Source organism: Eucyclogobius newberryi, unplaced genomic scaffold (assembly GCF_026437365.1).
Source record: "Eucyclogobius newberryi isolate DKJ021-1_F unplaced genomic scaffold, fEucNew1.0.hap1 SCAF_13, whole genome shotgun sequence".
NCBI lineage: Eukaryota > Metazoa > Chordata > Actinopteri > Gobiiformes > Gobiidae > Eucyclogobius > Eucyclogobius newberryi.
The window spans coordinates 11,321,541-11,339,007 of record NW_027315757.1 but is presented as its reverse complement, the minus strand read 5'-3'; the positions used below and the strand labels follow the sequence as shown (position 1 = coordinate 11,339,007).

Here is a 17,467-nt window from a genome sequence, read left to right as displayed (position 1 = left end):
CACCTATATCCTCAAACACATTTATAACCATTTGTGGACCTACATTGTATCCTGGTCCAGAACCTGTCACTCTGGCCGGTCCTCTTAGTTGGTCATTTGTCTCCAGGTTTTATTTAATTTTCTTTTTCTTTTACACTGCAAAACATATTCATCTTGGACGTGTCAAAGCGGATTTATCAGTGCAAGCTGTCAGGGGCAGAGTGACTGAGGTAAAACTTAGCTGGAAGCTCACACCGCACCAATGTTGGATTGGGTTTAAATATGTACCGGCCATTTTTTAAGATAAGGGCCCAGAGGCAACCTGTGCTCGATGAACCTCATGAAGCGTTAATGTTGGCTGAACAACAGAAATATGGAGGGTTGGGGGCTGTGGATGGGTCATTACACAAGAAATGGCAGCAACAAGGTTTATATCAGCTTGACAAAAAATCAAAACAGTTTCAGACAAATGTTTGGGCGTTGGGGTCATGGGTTTACACATATACAACGTGAGGACATTTTTATATCCACTCACTCGTTGCTACTGCCATCTTGAGGACAAAAGCCACAACGGCACTATGGGCCCTACTAACAAAAAAGTCTCAAAACAAAGGATTTATCCTCTGTAACATCCCCAAAGACCCCGTTTGTCCAGAATTGTATTACTGTGGTCAAGAGGGGCCAGTGGACTTACAGGAATCACTCCAGACTGAGGCTGAGCTGTTTGTTTCAGGGAGTTAGCTGCTGGCTAATGCTAGTTACATATTGTTAAATGTTAGCCTACTTGCAGACGGTTTGAACAAGCCTAATTTCCAACTGTCCGGGTGTTATGTTTAAGGATCAGACACAAAGTCCGTGTTCTTGAAAGCTTTGAGGACTTTTCCGCTGCAGAGGGCGTGTGGACGAGGAAACTTATGTCTGCAAAAGTTTGTTGTGGCAATTGTCTGCTTATAATCTGTTACCATCCACCTATTTTCGCCCTGTGCACAATGGTTGGACATACCCAAATGGCATTGCTTATTAAAAGAGGATCTTATGTTCCACATGCAAGTGTGATGCATCATTAGAAAGCTTAGGCCTTCTAGTTTCTGCAGATGTGACACATGAACACTGTCAGGGCTTCAGAACTTACACTACAGAGGCCCAAACATAAACAAAACATCCTTTTTTAGTCTCGCCTGAATATTGTCAATTTGTAATGGTCCTGAGCATGACATACTTCATTGTGTGCATATGCTGTTCACTGTACATGATGTTTATCTTGTTGACAACAACTGTGTAAAGTTTCAGATCTTTAGGAACAGGCATTTTGGTGCTGTTGACCTTTTTGTATCAAAAAGTATATTCGGAACAAGTGATCCAAATATGTGCCAACTGTGCCAAACTGTTTTATTACAATTTTAGCTCCTCTATGATCATAAAACATACATTTTGATGTTTTGTAGGCCACTAATACCAATTATAACTGCTAAAAACAATATATGTGAAAATGTGTAAATATGAGTTTACCCATGAATTTCCCATAAAGAGGTTAAAAAAAAATATATATATATATATATATATAATATATATATATATATATATATATATATATATTTTTTTTTTTTTTATATTGGTATAATAATACATATTTCTAACAAAATGCACGTCCAAAAGGCTAATAAAATCAGAAAACGTTATGCGCAAAATCCTGCCGAGAAATCTGGCTCTTTACAGCCTTCCCGGAGCCTTACGCACGAGAATACAGAACATTCTGTGTCAATCAGCCCTTTGTCCCGCCCCTCTTTCGAAAGCTAATCTTATTGGCTAGAATAATATGTCATTCAAAGTCTGCTACGTCATTCTAACGCAGCGCTATTTAGATGTAAACAGACTAATCCATGTGAGTCGCAAGCGGCGCATTTATTTTTTGCGGAGGCTGTAGCAAACAAACCCGTGGACAGAAAAATTCGTGGATGTTCTCATTCTGTAGGTAACAGTCTGAAGAAAAGAAGGATATCCAACATTATTTTATAGGTCAAACAGGTCATTTGTTATGGACGGAGAAATGCGCTGGACAAGCGCATTCTCGTCCGGCGAGAAACGAAGAAAAGTTTGTTTACTTGACAATATCTCGAAATCGGAAAACTTCAGGAAAAATACAAGTGGATATTGTTTTTCAATGATTCCTTACGGACAGACTGAGCACAAGGATGTACAGAATTAAAGCCGTTTCGTCCATCATAAACAGCAAACAGGTAGGACATGCGTTTGTAAAAGTTGAGACTTTCTCACAAACTATTGGTAATTGCTTCTTGGGGCATATTATTCAATGTAAATCAATGACATATTCGTTTTGTTGAGAAAATAAGCTTTAAAATTATGTATGGCTTGCTGGTATTGACCACGGAAATAAAAGTGATGATGTAAGAGAATATTTGAGATATAGAAAATGCTCGCCGGCGGACAGGTGGGTGGTAACAGGTTTAAGTGTCCTCGACTCTTGATTTTCATGACTATTTAATAGAGGAGATAGAAAACACCATGCGCTAACATCTTCAGCCTGGCGGTGACAACAAATAAGTCACATGAGGATAGATTTATCTCTTTCTCTTTTTGTTTTTACATAATATGGATTTGGAATTTCTGCTTTTGATTAATAATTGTCATCTAGTAGCAAAAGATTATTTGGAAATTGCTCATAATTGGATTGCAATTATGAGCAATGTATAATGATAATAATGAAAGAGTAAATACAAGTTTATGCTTGATTTAATTAATTAATTTAAACAGCTATCAAAAAGTGAAACCTAAAAATCCCCCAAAATCTGTTTCTTCAATAGATTTAATGGTCTTTATCAGGCCAGTGTACTTCATCTGCCATTAGTTTGTGCAGAAAGGTATAGGTTAACTTGGATTAAAATAGTTTTAATGCAAGGACTTACATGCATGCAGGTTTCTCTTTGCCTGGAATGTTCCAGAGTATAAACATTGTCTCTTTTACAAACTGTTAACTTCCTTAATGTAAGAAGGAACCATGTGCGTCACTATTTGTCACTTTGCAATGAGAGCTGTAAAAGCTTTATGAGCGCTGGAAACGAGTTAGATCTATTCTAATTCCTCCTTTCACATGACAAGTTTCCACCATAAAAGGGGCAGAATGAATGAATTGTTGCTGCACAATTTGTACAATTTTTGATTTTTGGTACTGATGAAAATGTATGCCTTGAAAAAGTGTTGCACGTAGCTTCCGATGTCTGCCAGGATTATTTTCTAAGGCAGAATCTTTCAGCAACGTTAGATGAACCAATGACATTGAATTACATCAGCAAGCGACACATTGTATCTGTTGAAACCGTGTCAAGCTTTCTACCAAATCAACATAAAAAAAAACTTATCTGTGTATCTATTTTGCTGCTATAAATGATTTATTTCAACTACATCTGCCTAATTCAACTTTCACCCTGATTAATCCTCGGGGTGAAATCCTGAAAAAAGCATAATATGTCTCCTTTAAATGTAAAATGACGTATCACGGGGGATGTCAGCATGTGTTTTTGTCCTCTTTCCTCTCTCCGACAGCTGTTGACGCTCTCTCCACAGGACTGGCCCGGCGCCCGACCCCTCCTCCTACATCCCTGCCCTGGCTCGGTCACAGAACCTGATTTTCTGGGCTCTGTCACCCACGACCTGGGGAACAACCTGAGGCCACTGAGCATGCAGTGAGGAGGTCCGCTGACACAAAGTACTACGTAAGTATCCACTGAAACTGACAATGAACTTGAAATCTGAGTGTGACTCGTGGTTAACATAGCACTAACTTATTTAGAAAGGTTAACCAGAAGCGACAAAAAGATTATGGTTTAAACGCCTTGAAAGGTATCATAAGCATAACATGTGACTACTATGGCTTATTAAAGAAGTATGTCTGGATAAAATCATCATTTTTTTATGGAGGAATGTCACAATTAGTCAACTAAGCAAAGGTCTAACTAACCAAGTTTAGTTGTCCTGGGCCTTCTCAAAACCTTTTTTTTATTTCTGTTCTTTTATGATATGTACAACTCGCAGTAAACGTCTATGTAACGTTTCAAGTGTTTAAATGGGTAAGATAAAGAGAAATCATCTGATTTTTGTCGGGTTTGCAGTCGCATTATGTTAAAAAATTCACAAAATTGTCCGTGCAAATGCCTTCCACTTTTATCCGTTTTTTTATGATTTTGTGTCAGTTTAGTGTCAAAATGAAGCACTGTTGAAAAGCATTAGTGAATGCTGGTTTTAAAATTGTATCAACAGGAGCCATCACAATGTTCTATTACTGCAGTTTAAACTGCTAAGAAAATTATACAGTTTTCATTCACACAGCTTGACAAAATTTGTCTTAACTAAATGCAACAACCATAATAACCACTCATGAAGATAGCACATAAATACATTGTTTGAGTGGTCAGCAGTCTAATTAAATGCAGAAAAGCCCTGATTACATTTCACGGACTCATACTAAGCCTATATTTTGAAATCAGTGGAGCAGAGCGCAGTACTTCCTGGTTTATGCCCTGCAGTTGAGAGTAAACAAACAATTCACCACTGACAGTTAAGCTTAAAATCTTAGCAGCAGTATTCTTCTACTTTTCAAAATATGTGAGAGGCCAGGGTTAGAAAAAGCTGCATCTAGTCACTAAACCTATTTACAAACAGGACAGCTGTGTCCTGCAGAAGTTCTCTGATGACTCTGCCATCATCGGACTCATCACGGACGACGATGATGCGGAGTACAGGGGACTGAAGCAGGACTTTGAGGACTGGTGTCAGTGGAACCACCTCCTCATCAACGCGGGGAAGACCAAGGAGATGGTGGTGGACTTCCGCAGACGCCACCCCACTGCCCCCTCACCAGTGAACATCCAGGGACGGGACATTGACTCCTGTTGATACAAGTACCTGGGTGTTCATCTGAACCACAAACTGGACTGGACTCACAACACAGACGCACTGTACAGGAAGAGCCAGAGTCGGCTCTACCTCCTGAGGAGACTCAGGTCTTTTGGAGTGACAGGGCCACTCCTGAAGACCTTCTACGACTCTGTGGTGGCATCAGCTCGTGTAGGTGTGGTCTGCTGGAGCAGCAGCATCACAGAGAGGGAGAGGAAGAGGCTGGACAGAGTCATCAAGAAGTCCAGCTCCGTCCTGGGCTGCGCTCTGGACTCGGTGCAGGAGGTGGGGGACAGGAGGGTCCTGGCTAGATTCACATCTATGCTTGACCATGAGTGTCGCCCCCTGCAGGACACTCTGTCCACTCTGGAGAGCAGCTTCAGTGAGAGACTGATCCACCCTCGCTGTGTGAAGGAAAGGTTTCGCAGGTCTTTCCTTCCTGCTGCTGTCAGACTTTATAACAAACACTGTTAGTACTGAACACTCGCAATACTGTCATATTCATGTGCAACTACTGTCGTGATTCATGTGCAATTACTGTGCAATTCATGTGCAACTACTGTCGTGAAACATATTCATGTGCAATTACTGTCGTGATCACATGCAATGGTATTTATTTATTTATTTTATCTTTATTATTTTTCCCCTCCATCCCTTGTTGGGAAATGGGAGATTTTGTCTATAGGAGTTTTTGTTTATAAGAGATCTTCTATTGAGAATGTTTTTCAAACTTCCTATAAGTGATCTGTTCTTTTCCTCTGTATCTACCTGCGTTGCAACAATGAATTTTCCCCATGTGTGGACAATAAAGGATTATCTTATCTTATCTTATCTTATCTTAAAACTGATCCATTCACACTGCAAACTCCTGAACACAGAACATGAAAAGGGACATTTATTTCAGATTGACCATAATGAACATAATGAAATATGTTCTATGCATATGTTATTTTGAGTGCAATTATCTTGACACATGGAGACAAGCCGGCCAAATTACAGGTCAGATCTGTGGCGTAGCAAGCCCGCTAAAACTGAGAATGCATGATTTTCCAAGTTTTTATTTATCTATTATTATTGTGTTTATATAATACACACACAGAAGACACAGAGCGCAAAAAGACAAAAAAGTAGTACTCCTAGTTATTGCTTTTAAAGTACACTTCACAGGTTCATCTATCGATTCCATGGTTTTACATCGGAGAAACATACTGTAGTTTTATAATCAAATGGAATGTCAGTGTTGAAGACAGTTTGAAGTGCCTCATTAATCTCAGTCCAGTAATTATGAATATCAGGGCAGTCCCACTTAAAACACGTGATAGAGATGAGCCACTTGACAACCACAGTTTCTCCAACAACCAGTACTGAGAATAATGTGCACTTTGACATGGTGTTAAAGAATAGAATAGAACAGAATTCTCTCCAAACATGGAATGTCGGGCTTCTCCATTGGGATATGCAGATAGTATTTGTTCCCATTCTTCATCAGTTTCAACACAATGTCCATATTTTTCCTTCCTTGTTTGATGTCGAGTTGTTAAGGTCAGTAATATATATTGTTGTGAGACGATTCCCCTGGAGAGATGTGATTTATAAACTTCAATAATTCAAGGTGTTTTTAAAGAATAAATCATGTTTTGAACAAAGAAATAAATAAATAAAGTGCATATGATCAGCATACGTTTCCTCTACAATGTCATAAATGATAACTGCTCTGTGTATGTCTGCTTCTTCCGGCAGATGGGACGTTAGACATCTCTGGCACGGCCTGTACCAACAAACACACAAGTCCAAGAGAGACACAAGAGAGACACAAGAGAGACACAAGAGAGGGCTAGAGAGTGCAACAAACAAAGAGCGCCACGAGCACTTCAGAATTAAGGCACTCATTTGGAGACACCACCCACTGTTTCCTCTCAGTCTCTTTTCTTTTTTGAAGATTTTTTGGCCCGCATGTTTTGTTCAACAGGACATATGAGTGAGAAATGGGGGGTGAGAGAGAAGGGAGGACATGCAGTAAATTGTCAGAATCAGGATTTGGAACTCACAACACTGCGGCCAGCTGCACTTGGCATATGTGCTGGGCTTTAACCTTATCTCAACTTCTTTTAACCTCATTGTGGGACTTGAACTCTGCTGAGGCCTGAAACTACACCAAGGAGACAGTGGCTGTGTCCAATTGTCAACACTAGGTCCTCAGACACTTCACACTGAGCTAGGGCTATCACTAATGATTTTAGTAGTCGACTAGTCAGCAATAATATTTTTGATTGTTCAACAAAAACGTTGAGACTTTATGAATACATTCTCAAACAAAAAAATTAAGTAAGGATGCATTGCGATATCAGCCCGGTATCGGCCGTATTCACGTTATTGAGTAATATCTGTATGAGCCAAATGCACCGATAATAATAATAATAATAATAATGAAGCTTTAACCCTGCAGCTCCGTGGACAGAGGCTGCCACTATATATAACAGAACAGACTGAGGCAAAAGTTACAGACTGTTAAAAGCTCTAGAAACATTCAAGACAAACCTTATCATTAAATATTTGCTCGACAACTTCACTCGCAACCCGCAATAAACACAATGGTTTTTTAAGGTTTTATTTGACTAGTTTTCATTCTAAATGATCAGTTTAGACATGAGAGTGGTTTTAAGAGCTCTGAGTGTGTGATCACTGCTGCTGTTACAGCACGCAGAACAACTTGATGATGACACATGACTGGAGAGGTTCAGAGAGACACTTTAGTCTCATAAATAATCTAAAATAAAACAGGAAGGAAAAGTGTGAAAGTTAATTTGATGAAGAATAATCATATGTATAACTATGTTTTCCCAAAGAAGGATATTACGTATTCTAATTGATTCTATACATTCCAAAATAGATTTGATCCTTATTTGCCCAGCCTCACTCTACTATGATTTTCTTTGTGTGAGTGTTTTTTCATGGTCACAATGAAAGACATATTCAAAATAGTATTCCTAGGTAAGCAAATGTGTGTCTGCTTTTCTACACCACTACATATCAGTTATATTTCCAACAAAAACAGGGATTCTATTTGCTGTGCACCATGGTATATAATGACCCCTCTAGTGACCATCACTGTCCACTATTTTTCAAGAAGCAATGTGGCATACAGCATTTTGAGTGTAATACTGTCACTCACCTTTGGACACCTTTGACATTTGGACACCACAACAAAATGGAGCACTATATAGGGAATAGGTTAGACATTTTGTAATTCCATCGTTGTCTACCACCTCCTATCAGCCAATAACAATATGCGACCAACCACTACTTAAGCACCAACAGAATCATCAGCCTCCTCAGCCTCTCCATCTCTTTCTCTTCACTATCATATTTTCCTCAACAAAATGCTGATTGACAATGCTGAATTTACACGTTGAGGTCTAAGTAAACACCAAAGTTAACCTATTCAATACGTTATTTATTTCACCCACTAATTTTCCTGTGAAAGTAGTAAGTAAATAACTTAGTAGTACCGTACTTTCTGGTAACTTGCTGCAAACTTTAAGTCTTTTAATCATAAAGACCACTATAAGTTTGAAAATCAACATTCAATGAGGAGTCACAAACTTGCTAGTGTCGTTAGATGCTGAGAATACAAGAAGTCATCCATTATTAATAGCAGCAATTCTATTCCCCTCGCTGTCGATCATTATAGACAGCAAACAAACACCCACACATTGTTATAGCTCCACTTACTTGTGTAGTGCGCCCGATGGCAACTTATTTGTCTCATTACATCAATGACTAATACAGTTAATGCCAGTTATTACCAGTAAACTACAACTAAAACTGGGCTTACACTGTGCAATTTTTGGGCAGATTGTGACATGAATTTAAGTCGCACGACCATTTCAAAATTGTGCCAAACTTTGGCTCCTCCGTGGGTCTGTGTCGTGTGTTTACGAGCTGCTATCACTTCTTCACGACGAACGCTGCTGGTCGTACAGCCGTAGGGATTTGAAAGCGGTGCGGACACGGTAAAACACAGCTACATGCAGAGCCCGAGACACAGAGGTGAAACCCAGTGCAACAAGTACCTGACCCGCTTCTGACTTTAAACAAAGAACTGCTAAAGTTAATAGTGCCAATATTTTCTATGATGTTTTGGGAGTTTGAACCCCGTGTATGAGAAGATGGTGGGACAACAGATGTGCTGTTCCCCCCTCTGCCTCATGTCCCTCATACAGTATGAGCAGATAAACATATACGGCACACTGCCGTCATGAGCTCGAGACCTCCTCATATGAGATTTACACAGTGTGAGTTTCGGGGTCTTTTGGAACGACTTAAAATCTTACAAAATTGCAAAGTGTATGTCCAGCTTAAGGTTACTACCTGGTCACTTCTCCTCCTATCACAACAATGAGTATCACCAAAGAACAAATATATATATATATATATATATATATATATATATATATATATATATATATATATTTTTTTTTTTTTTTTAAATTTGTATTGTTATTAGTCTTTAAACATGCTCTTGAGAATTTGTATTTGTGCTGTGTCATGTGCTGTGTCTTCTGTCTTTTTGATCTTATGACATATTAGACCAGCACATCATTCTAGTTCCACTTACTTGTGCAGTGCGCTGGGCGGTAGCTTATTCGTCTTCTCCATGGGGCCATAACACGACGTCCTTGCTTCTGGTATGTCTCCGTGCTCCTCCAACATGGCCGCCGCCGCAGACGTGATAATACCCAGTCCATCTCTCACCCGCGCCTCTATGGGGTAGTCCCAGTCATCGTAGGACACGGAAATCATCCCTGACGGGAACTCTTCTGGGGTTATCTCCGTGTTGCCAGTGGTGAGAGAAGGTACTATCCAGATGTATCCAAATCCGGTCAGGCCAAGCGACCGCGCCTCCTCCAGGATAATGACTGCTTCGTCTTTGGAGGAGTAGAGGAGAACCACGGGAGACTGCACTTTCTTTAGCATGATCTGCGAGCGGCTGTCCTCCTCCACCGCGTCCAACGTGATCATGTTCTGCAGGTCCCAGCCAACGAAGCTGAAACACACAGGGAGGACATCAGTTAGATGATAATGCTTTACTAATGGACTATTAACTTTGGTGCAGGCAAGGGGAAATATAATGATTAGTGATTTTCTCTCCTGTGTCAAACGATCCTCCAACAAAGCTCATGTCCACCTCACAAGCAGCACAACCATGAGCCTCCTCGGCCTCTCTATCTCCTTCCTTTGTATTCTTTCCAAACTAATCATCACTGCTGCTCATAGGGTTCTGCACGTCTCACACCGGAAGGACACTGTGAGATGTTAATTTCTAATGAAGCCATTGCCATGGTGATGTGTAAACACCTGTGGCATGTTAAAGGTGCCATAACATGCTTTTTTTCACGTTTTGTAGTCTATCCTAAGTGTATAATTGATAATAATAAGGGTTGTGCAACACCCTTAACATAATAGTTAAGAAATATCACCCAGACCTTGGACCCCCTCACCAACCTGGAAATGCAAACGGCTTGGTTTGATATTCGCCCCCACCCTTGCGAAGAACGATCTGGCTCCCCCGCCCACCCGTGACGTAGCCCCACAGCTGTCTGCTCCGCGCTGCACTGCTCCTGCCGCGCGACTGAGTGAGAAACGATAGAACTTCAGATCAACACTACTTTGAGACTAAATAAATCTGGTGTTTATTCTACAGCGTGCGCAGAACAGATCTCTCTCTCTCTCTCTCTCTCTCTCTCTCTCTATATATATATATATATATATATATATATATATATATAAAAGTCTTATGTCCATCGCGCTCTTATTTCCTGGTTTTTCGGTATCGGATAGAACTTCTCTCCGTTTATTTTCCCGGTTGCTGCATCAACTGCCACATCAACCTTCACCATTGTGATAATAGTAAAGAGTGCGATATCATTAATGAAGTTTTGGGCCTCTTTGAGCCGTGTTTCCTCGTAAATCGAAGCAGAAAAACTCCGGAATGGGCTTGTAGGGAGACAGCAGCGCGGAGCCGGGGGAAGGGGGCGGGAGGCGTCAGGCGGGAGGCGGGAGGGGGAGGGGGGGGGGATGGTGATGCGTGCTTGCCCTTATCACGCGGTCTTGCCCCACCGCCCGTGAGTTTGGAGATTCGCGGAAAGGAGATATATCTATGTATGTAATATAGCTAAAAACTGCGGGAATCAATCAAAAAAACACTCTGGGTACATATATGAAGCACAAATAGCAATGTAAGAAGGTTAAAAGCTCTGAAAAGTCGATTTTGCATGTTATGGGACCTTTAAATACCAATTTCCAAAACCATAACCCTTTTCTTACACTAAAACAAAACCTAACCTTAACAATGAACCATTTCCAAATCTAAATTATAACCCTGTTCCTAAACTTCATCACTTTGAATAACCAATCACAGCAGACTCCGGACTAGCATGATGTCACACTAACAAAAAATAATCAAAATTGCAAGGATCTCGAGTAAAACCAACCATGAGTATACAGAGAAGTACTAGTAGACAACGTCCTTGTAAGTGAAAAGGCAGATTAAACTCCAAAACTCTAAATCATACATTCTCTGTTGTACTGTGGTTCATATAAATCCATATAATCCTAATAAAATATAACTAAATAGCCGTCCGATTAATTGACAAAACAACTAAGACAAAAACACACTGGTGGTTATTATTTTAACTAATAACCACCGAACACTGCACTTCCTTCAGCACTAGACCCTTGACCTTGTCCATAACTTCCGAAGTCCAAGCACCAAAGTGAATCCAGTCAATAAACTTAATAAACTCCCGACTGTTCTCAGGGTGATGATGTTCTCCATGGCCCAACCCACAAAGCTAAAACACAGGGAGGACACCAATGAGATGTTAATGCTTTACTAATAGACTATTAACTTTGCCCAGGTGCAGGAAAGGGCAGCTATAATGACCTGTGATCATTCATATCATACTTATGTGCTAAGAGAATGCTAATAGCTGTGAAAAGCAGAGGCAGACGGCTTGTTTCAGTGCTAAGGTCAACTAATGCTGGTCCCTCACTCTAAAAGGGTCAAGATGCTGATTTAGTAAGCTGTTAAAGGAATGACTGTTGATTCTTAAGTACAAAAATCAATAGCCATTGATTTAATTTTTCTCGCAACCATATTTTGACATTGGACTCAACGGAAAATGTAATTAAAACCACAAATCATCTTAGCGTACACATCGCATTGTTTTGGCATGTTGATATTGGGAAATTGTAATTAGTATTATAAAAATAAAGGAAAATAGCAAAACAATGTGTCCACTGATGCACAAATGACAGTATGTCACACAGCATGCAGAAATGTAATTGGGTCAAAAGTACAATTCCGTGAGCTATTGATATGTTAATGTTGGTAAACAAATATATGAATGCAACTGTCAAATTAGTTGTTTGCACAATTTGATTTCAACCAGTAAATGTGGCGTTTAGACAGCCTCATTATTGTATTCAGATAAACTGGCTAAATATTATTCACACTATGATACAATGTTAATGGTTTTGCTAGAAAACGACTACAATGGAAATATTAGGATTAGAGCTTCTTGAGAAACTCAGCATGACATAATCAAAAAACCTGGCCTTGACCCTGACAACTTTGCAAATTTCCAACCCATATCCAACATTCTCTTCCTGTCCAAAATCCTCGAGCGCATCGTAGCTACACAATTACTAAGCCATCTAAACTCTAACAGCCTTTCTGAACCATTCCCGTACAGTTTCCGTCAGAAACACAGTACTGAACTCTGCTTTTGACGGAAACGGGCAGCACTACTCAAGGTACTCAAGAACGTCCTAAATATCACCGGCTCTGCTCTGTCCTGGCTCCAGTCCTACCTCACTAACCGACAGCAATTCATCAGCATCCACAAACGCTCCTCCTCCACTGCACCACTGTCACAAGGAGTCCCTCAAGGTTCAGTTCTTGGTCCTCTTCTGTTAATTCTGTACATTCTCCCTCCGTTTTCATTGCTACGCCAACGACATTCAGCTCTACGTTTCCACTTCATCCTTAAACACAACAACCCACTCCTTTCTCACTCTATAACATCAAAACATGGAGGACACACAATTCCCTCAAACAAAACAGTAAAAAAAACAGGCATTATTCTCATTGGTTCAAAAACCCTCACAAAATCCATCTCTGTCTAAATCTACACTTACCCCATTTTCTCTCATCCGTAACCTTGGCATCCTCCTTGACCCCAATCTCTCATTTGAATCACACATCAGACAAATAACCCGGACAGCCTTTTTTCATCTCGAAAACATTCCCCGACTCCATCCATCACTCACCGCCTCTGCTGCTGAAACTCTAATCCATGCGTTCAAAACATCCAGACTTGACAACTGCAATAGCATTCTCTATGGTACACCTTCCAAGTCATCCTCATCTCCATCTCGCTCAACCCTCCTGTCCCTCCCCTGTGGGACCAAGCTCCGAACCTGAGGAGACAGAGCCTTCTCCATCGCTGCCCCAACCCTCTAGAACTCTACCACAACCACTCACCACGTTCAAGACAATCCTCAAGACCCGCCAGTGTAGAACTGCTTTTAATCCTTAAATTCACTCTTACTGCCCATTAGCTGTTTAAATCGTCTGGGTTTTTTTTTTACTGAAAAAGCAGATGGCAGATACCACACCAGAAAAGTTATATATTCAACCTCTATACAGTGAACGTAAAAATCATTGAATGACTTTTTATTTCCTGTTTTTTTAGTTATTTCCTCAAAGTAGCCAAAGCAAATTTGTAATATGGCCAATCTGTATGTCAGATGCCCTTCCTGTCGCAATCTGCAACATCAACAGTATTATAACATGTGGTGAGAGAGTCCGAGAACACAAAGCCGATATACTGTACATTTGCATGAGTTTTGAACTGACTGTCTGGTTATCTACTTAATGCCAAACCCGCTGCACTATTACACCAAATCAATGCTGGGTTTGTGTTCGGATCATCTGCATATCTGACAGCCTGTACAATACTGCTTCCACTCTTCTGGCCTTTTAACCTTAGTCGTAGGTTAAAAGGCCATAAGAGTTTGAGTAGTCGATTGCATGACATATGATGGAAATTCATTTGAATCAAAAGTGTCTGTCCATGACATGGCCTGTGCGGTTGGGTGAAAGCTGACATGGGGAATCGACACCGGGTAATTGCAGGTAATTGGGCTTATGATTTATGCTTTCATAAATGATAGTCTATTCTTTTTACAGTCGGGTCAATACATATAGCAGACACACTAGTGACAAAAGGCATGACTGGAAAGGGTCTAAAGATGTGTTTATTTTGCACATTGTATTGCTGTAAAGTAATTGTTATGTGTAAAATGTAAAGGTGCTTTATAAATAACAATTATAATTATTATCATATATTTTTATGATTATTGTGACCATGTTTTTCAATGTATTATTGAAACTGGCATAGCAATACGAGCTCAGTTGCATGTGCTCTATAGCCCTGTTTTTGTTGTTTTATGTTTAAGTAATAAGCACAACTTATTACTACTTCCACTGTTAACTTTTTTGTTCTTTGCAGTATACGTTTTTTAAATTATCCTGTTGTTCATTTCTATTTTCTTCCTTGCGCCCTCTGCAGAAACCCATAGTGTTTTGCATCCACAGAAATCAGAACATAATTACTTTTGCTTATTTACCATACATATACAATACTGTTTTATTTATTAAAATATGAAATGCAATGTGTCCATAAAGTAGTTGAAAAACTCAGAATACTGCATTATATGCAGTCCCTTTAAAGCCGACTTTTACCAGTGTCAGCTTTACACAGACGGCTGATGAAAGGGGTGCGGGAGACTCCTTTGAGTAACTGCTAATGAAAAAGTCTCTTCATAGTTTCAGTAGATCAAACTCCATCACTAACTCTTGCCAGCATCTCAACATCGGCGCCCATGTATTTCAGATTTTGACATCTCTTGCTCAAATTATAACTTGACGCTGCCTATTTGTCTCCCCTCTGCTCCTGTGATGTAGAGGCGCATCGGCAACCTGTCATCTCCATTCACTTTCAGGAGCGCTGATGGAATCCTTTTGAACAGCGTCACAGTTAAAAGTAGTGGTAGTACGGGGAGGAGGGACATGTAACAGTGGGGTAATGCAGCTAAAAGTAAACTTGGGTCGCTCTCCAGGGAAATTTACCACAGATAATGGAGGAGAATACAGATAGACTTGAACAGTTCCCATAAGGAAAGATGGTTAAAGACGGCTTTGAGGGGGTTTTATTACCTTTGCAGTATTGTGCAGGATTCTTTGTACTGAGGGCGCATAAACCGGCATTTAAAGTTTAACCGATGTTGGTGGTAGGAGTCGTTTTCTTTGGTACAATCAGGTGTACAAAATGTTATGGTGTTCTTGGTCTTGCATGAAGGTTTTAGAGCAATTGAGCAAAATAATTATGTTGGACTGAGGGCAGTGCAATCAGTTAATGGAATGAACTGCATTTATTTATAATAGCAATGTAGCCACATTAACCATATTGTGTGTCTCCATAATTTTCAACTTTAAAGAAGATACATTATCATTTTTGTCAAGTATTTAATATTAAACTATAACATACGTTAACATACAATTAATAATAGAAATGGGATGATTCACTTGTTTAATATCTGTTCAAAAACTCTTCATAGTGACATTTCATCGAAGCAAGCAGCCTCATTCATTTGTAATACTGCTGAAAAATGGCTGTGTGACATTTTTGAAAGTTTTTGTTTTTAGTACAGAGATGTGGGCGGAGATAGGGGGTAGGTGGAAACAGATCTTCATTACAGGATTACTCAAACATGCATGAATCAATTAAAATACAATGTGTTGAGTAACAGAGGAACACCATTTCAACATGGTTACTGGATTGTAAGTCTTGAACTTAATAGCAGTTAATTAACTCATTGTTGATTGCAATGCCACATTTAACATAGCCTAAAATCTAAAACTGGCAATTAATACATTTTGGATACCTGAGAGAGAAAAAGAGAAAATGGCTTAACCCTTTATGAGTGTTTATACTTTGAAGATCTGCATTAATATCTCCCTAATAATTCCCTGATCATCTTTACTCTGCACTTACAAGAATTACCAATCATTTTAAGTCCAGCTATATCCATGATCTTGTTCTTGGAATTGTATGCAAATAATATTAATAATAGATTATGACTAACTATTATGACTTCTACGGGGGAATCTTGATCCCAGCAGAAGTTCTAATTTACTACACAACTACATCCGTTTTGACTTTACCTGTTATCCACAGTGGTTTTGAGGATGTTGATGAACTCCTGATAACCCGGGTACTTGGATGTCACTATGGAAAATATGTGCCAGTCGTACTCCTCCATGATGTTGAGCATGAGCAGCGCCTCCTGCTGGATTGATGCCCCGAACTGGAAGAACGTTGACTTGACATCCTGCAAGGAAAACAGATATATCCATATCAGCTTGTTTGCACGGCTCTCTTTTTACATATCACTGCAGTAGCTCATTCATCTCCAGAAAAATCAATCAACATGAAGACATTAAAAAGTTTGGCACAGAGTCTCAGTCTAATGAGATTCTTGTAGAGAAATATATGGATGAAGGGGCTCCGAAAAATTCAATTAAGCCTAAATTGGATTGATGCGGTCTTGGGCGCGCTGCAGAGCTCCGTGTAGGGCTCGTTCTGGAGTCCGTTGTGGCCACTCCATTAAACCCGACTCACAATCATTTGCCACTTAATTTAGCCAAAGCTATACATGAACTCCAGCGCCATTACAGGTGAACAAATGACTCCATTCATTACGCAGGAGTTGTAATGAGTTCGTATTGAGTGAGCGGCAGTTCAGATCAGAACAGAAAAAGTAGGTATTATGAAGAGGGAGAGTCAATTGTGTACTTTTTCCTCATTTCTGTATTATATCATCCATCGAACACTGTCCACCAATCATGGTACCACTGCCTCTGAACGCTCTCCACAGATGCACATACATGTTCTTTCACTCCCCTTTTTATGATAAAAAGATGAATATGCATGTGGCTTTTCACAACAATTACTAAGTCCACTTCAATAAATTATGATGCTAAACAATACTTTTAACGGCTCTGTATTGTATTGTCGTAGAGTAGTAGAGAAATATTGGTAACTTCTTTATTCAACACTATTATTTAAACCGTTTAAGGCAGAATAAGTAACTTTAAGACTTATTATGGATACCAACCCAAAATCAAGTGTTTCTTTGTGCAATTAATTTTTTTTAATATAGTGTGAATTATTCTTTACCTGACTGACTTTATCTGCCTGGATCTATTTTATCCATTCAACAAACTAATCCCTCCTCACTTCATCCCTCTGTTTATCAGTGCATCTTTCCTGGTGCAGGGTGAAGGGTCCGTCACCTGCTGATCTCCATTGCTCTGATATAGAAAGTTCCACAGTATTCAGGGGTTTAAGCCTCCTATTATACGCAACATTTCAAGGACTTTTTCCAATTCAAAAGATATATTTTGTTTTATGTTTTTTATGGTCCTATTTTTCCATCCTTCTGAAAT

The 17,467-nt window shown here is 39.7% G+C and overlaps 1 protein-coding gene across 2 annotated transcripts in view; it reads right to left on the bottom strand.

Moving 5' to 3' along the window:
• Positions 1–17,467, bottom strand: part of grin2aa (glutamate receptor, ionotropic, N-methyl D-aspartate 2A, a) — a 203,492-nt gene that overhangs the window by 76,880 nt on the left and 109,145 nt on the right. For both annotated transcript variants that reach the window (XM_072442601.1, XM_072442600.1), the window contains exons 3-4: positions 16,184–16,350; positions 9,509–9,937 (exon numbers count right to left, since the gene is read on the bottom strand). In XM_072442601.1, coding sequence (XP_072298702.1) covers positions 9,509–9,937; positions 16,184–16,350 — 596 coding nt within the window. The remainder of the gene's footprint in view (positions 1–9,508; positions 9,938–16,183; positions 16,351–17,467) is intronic.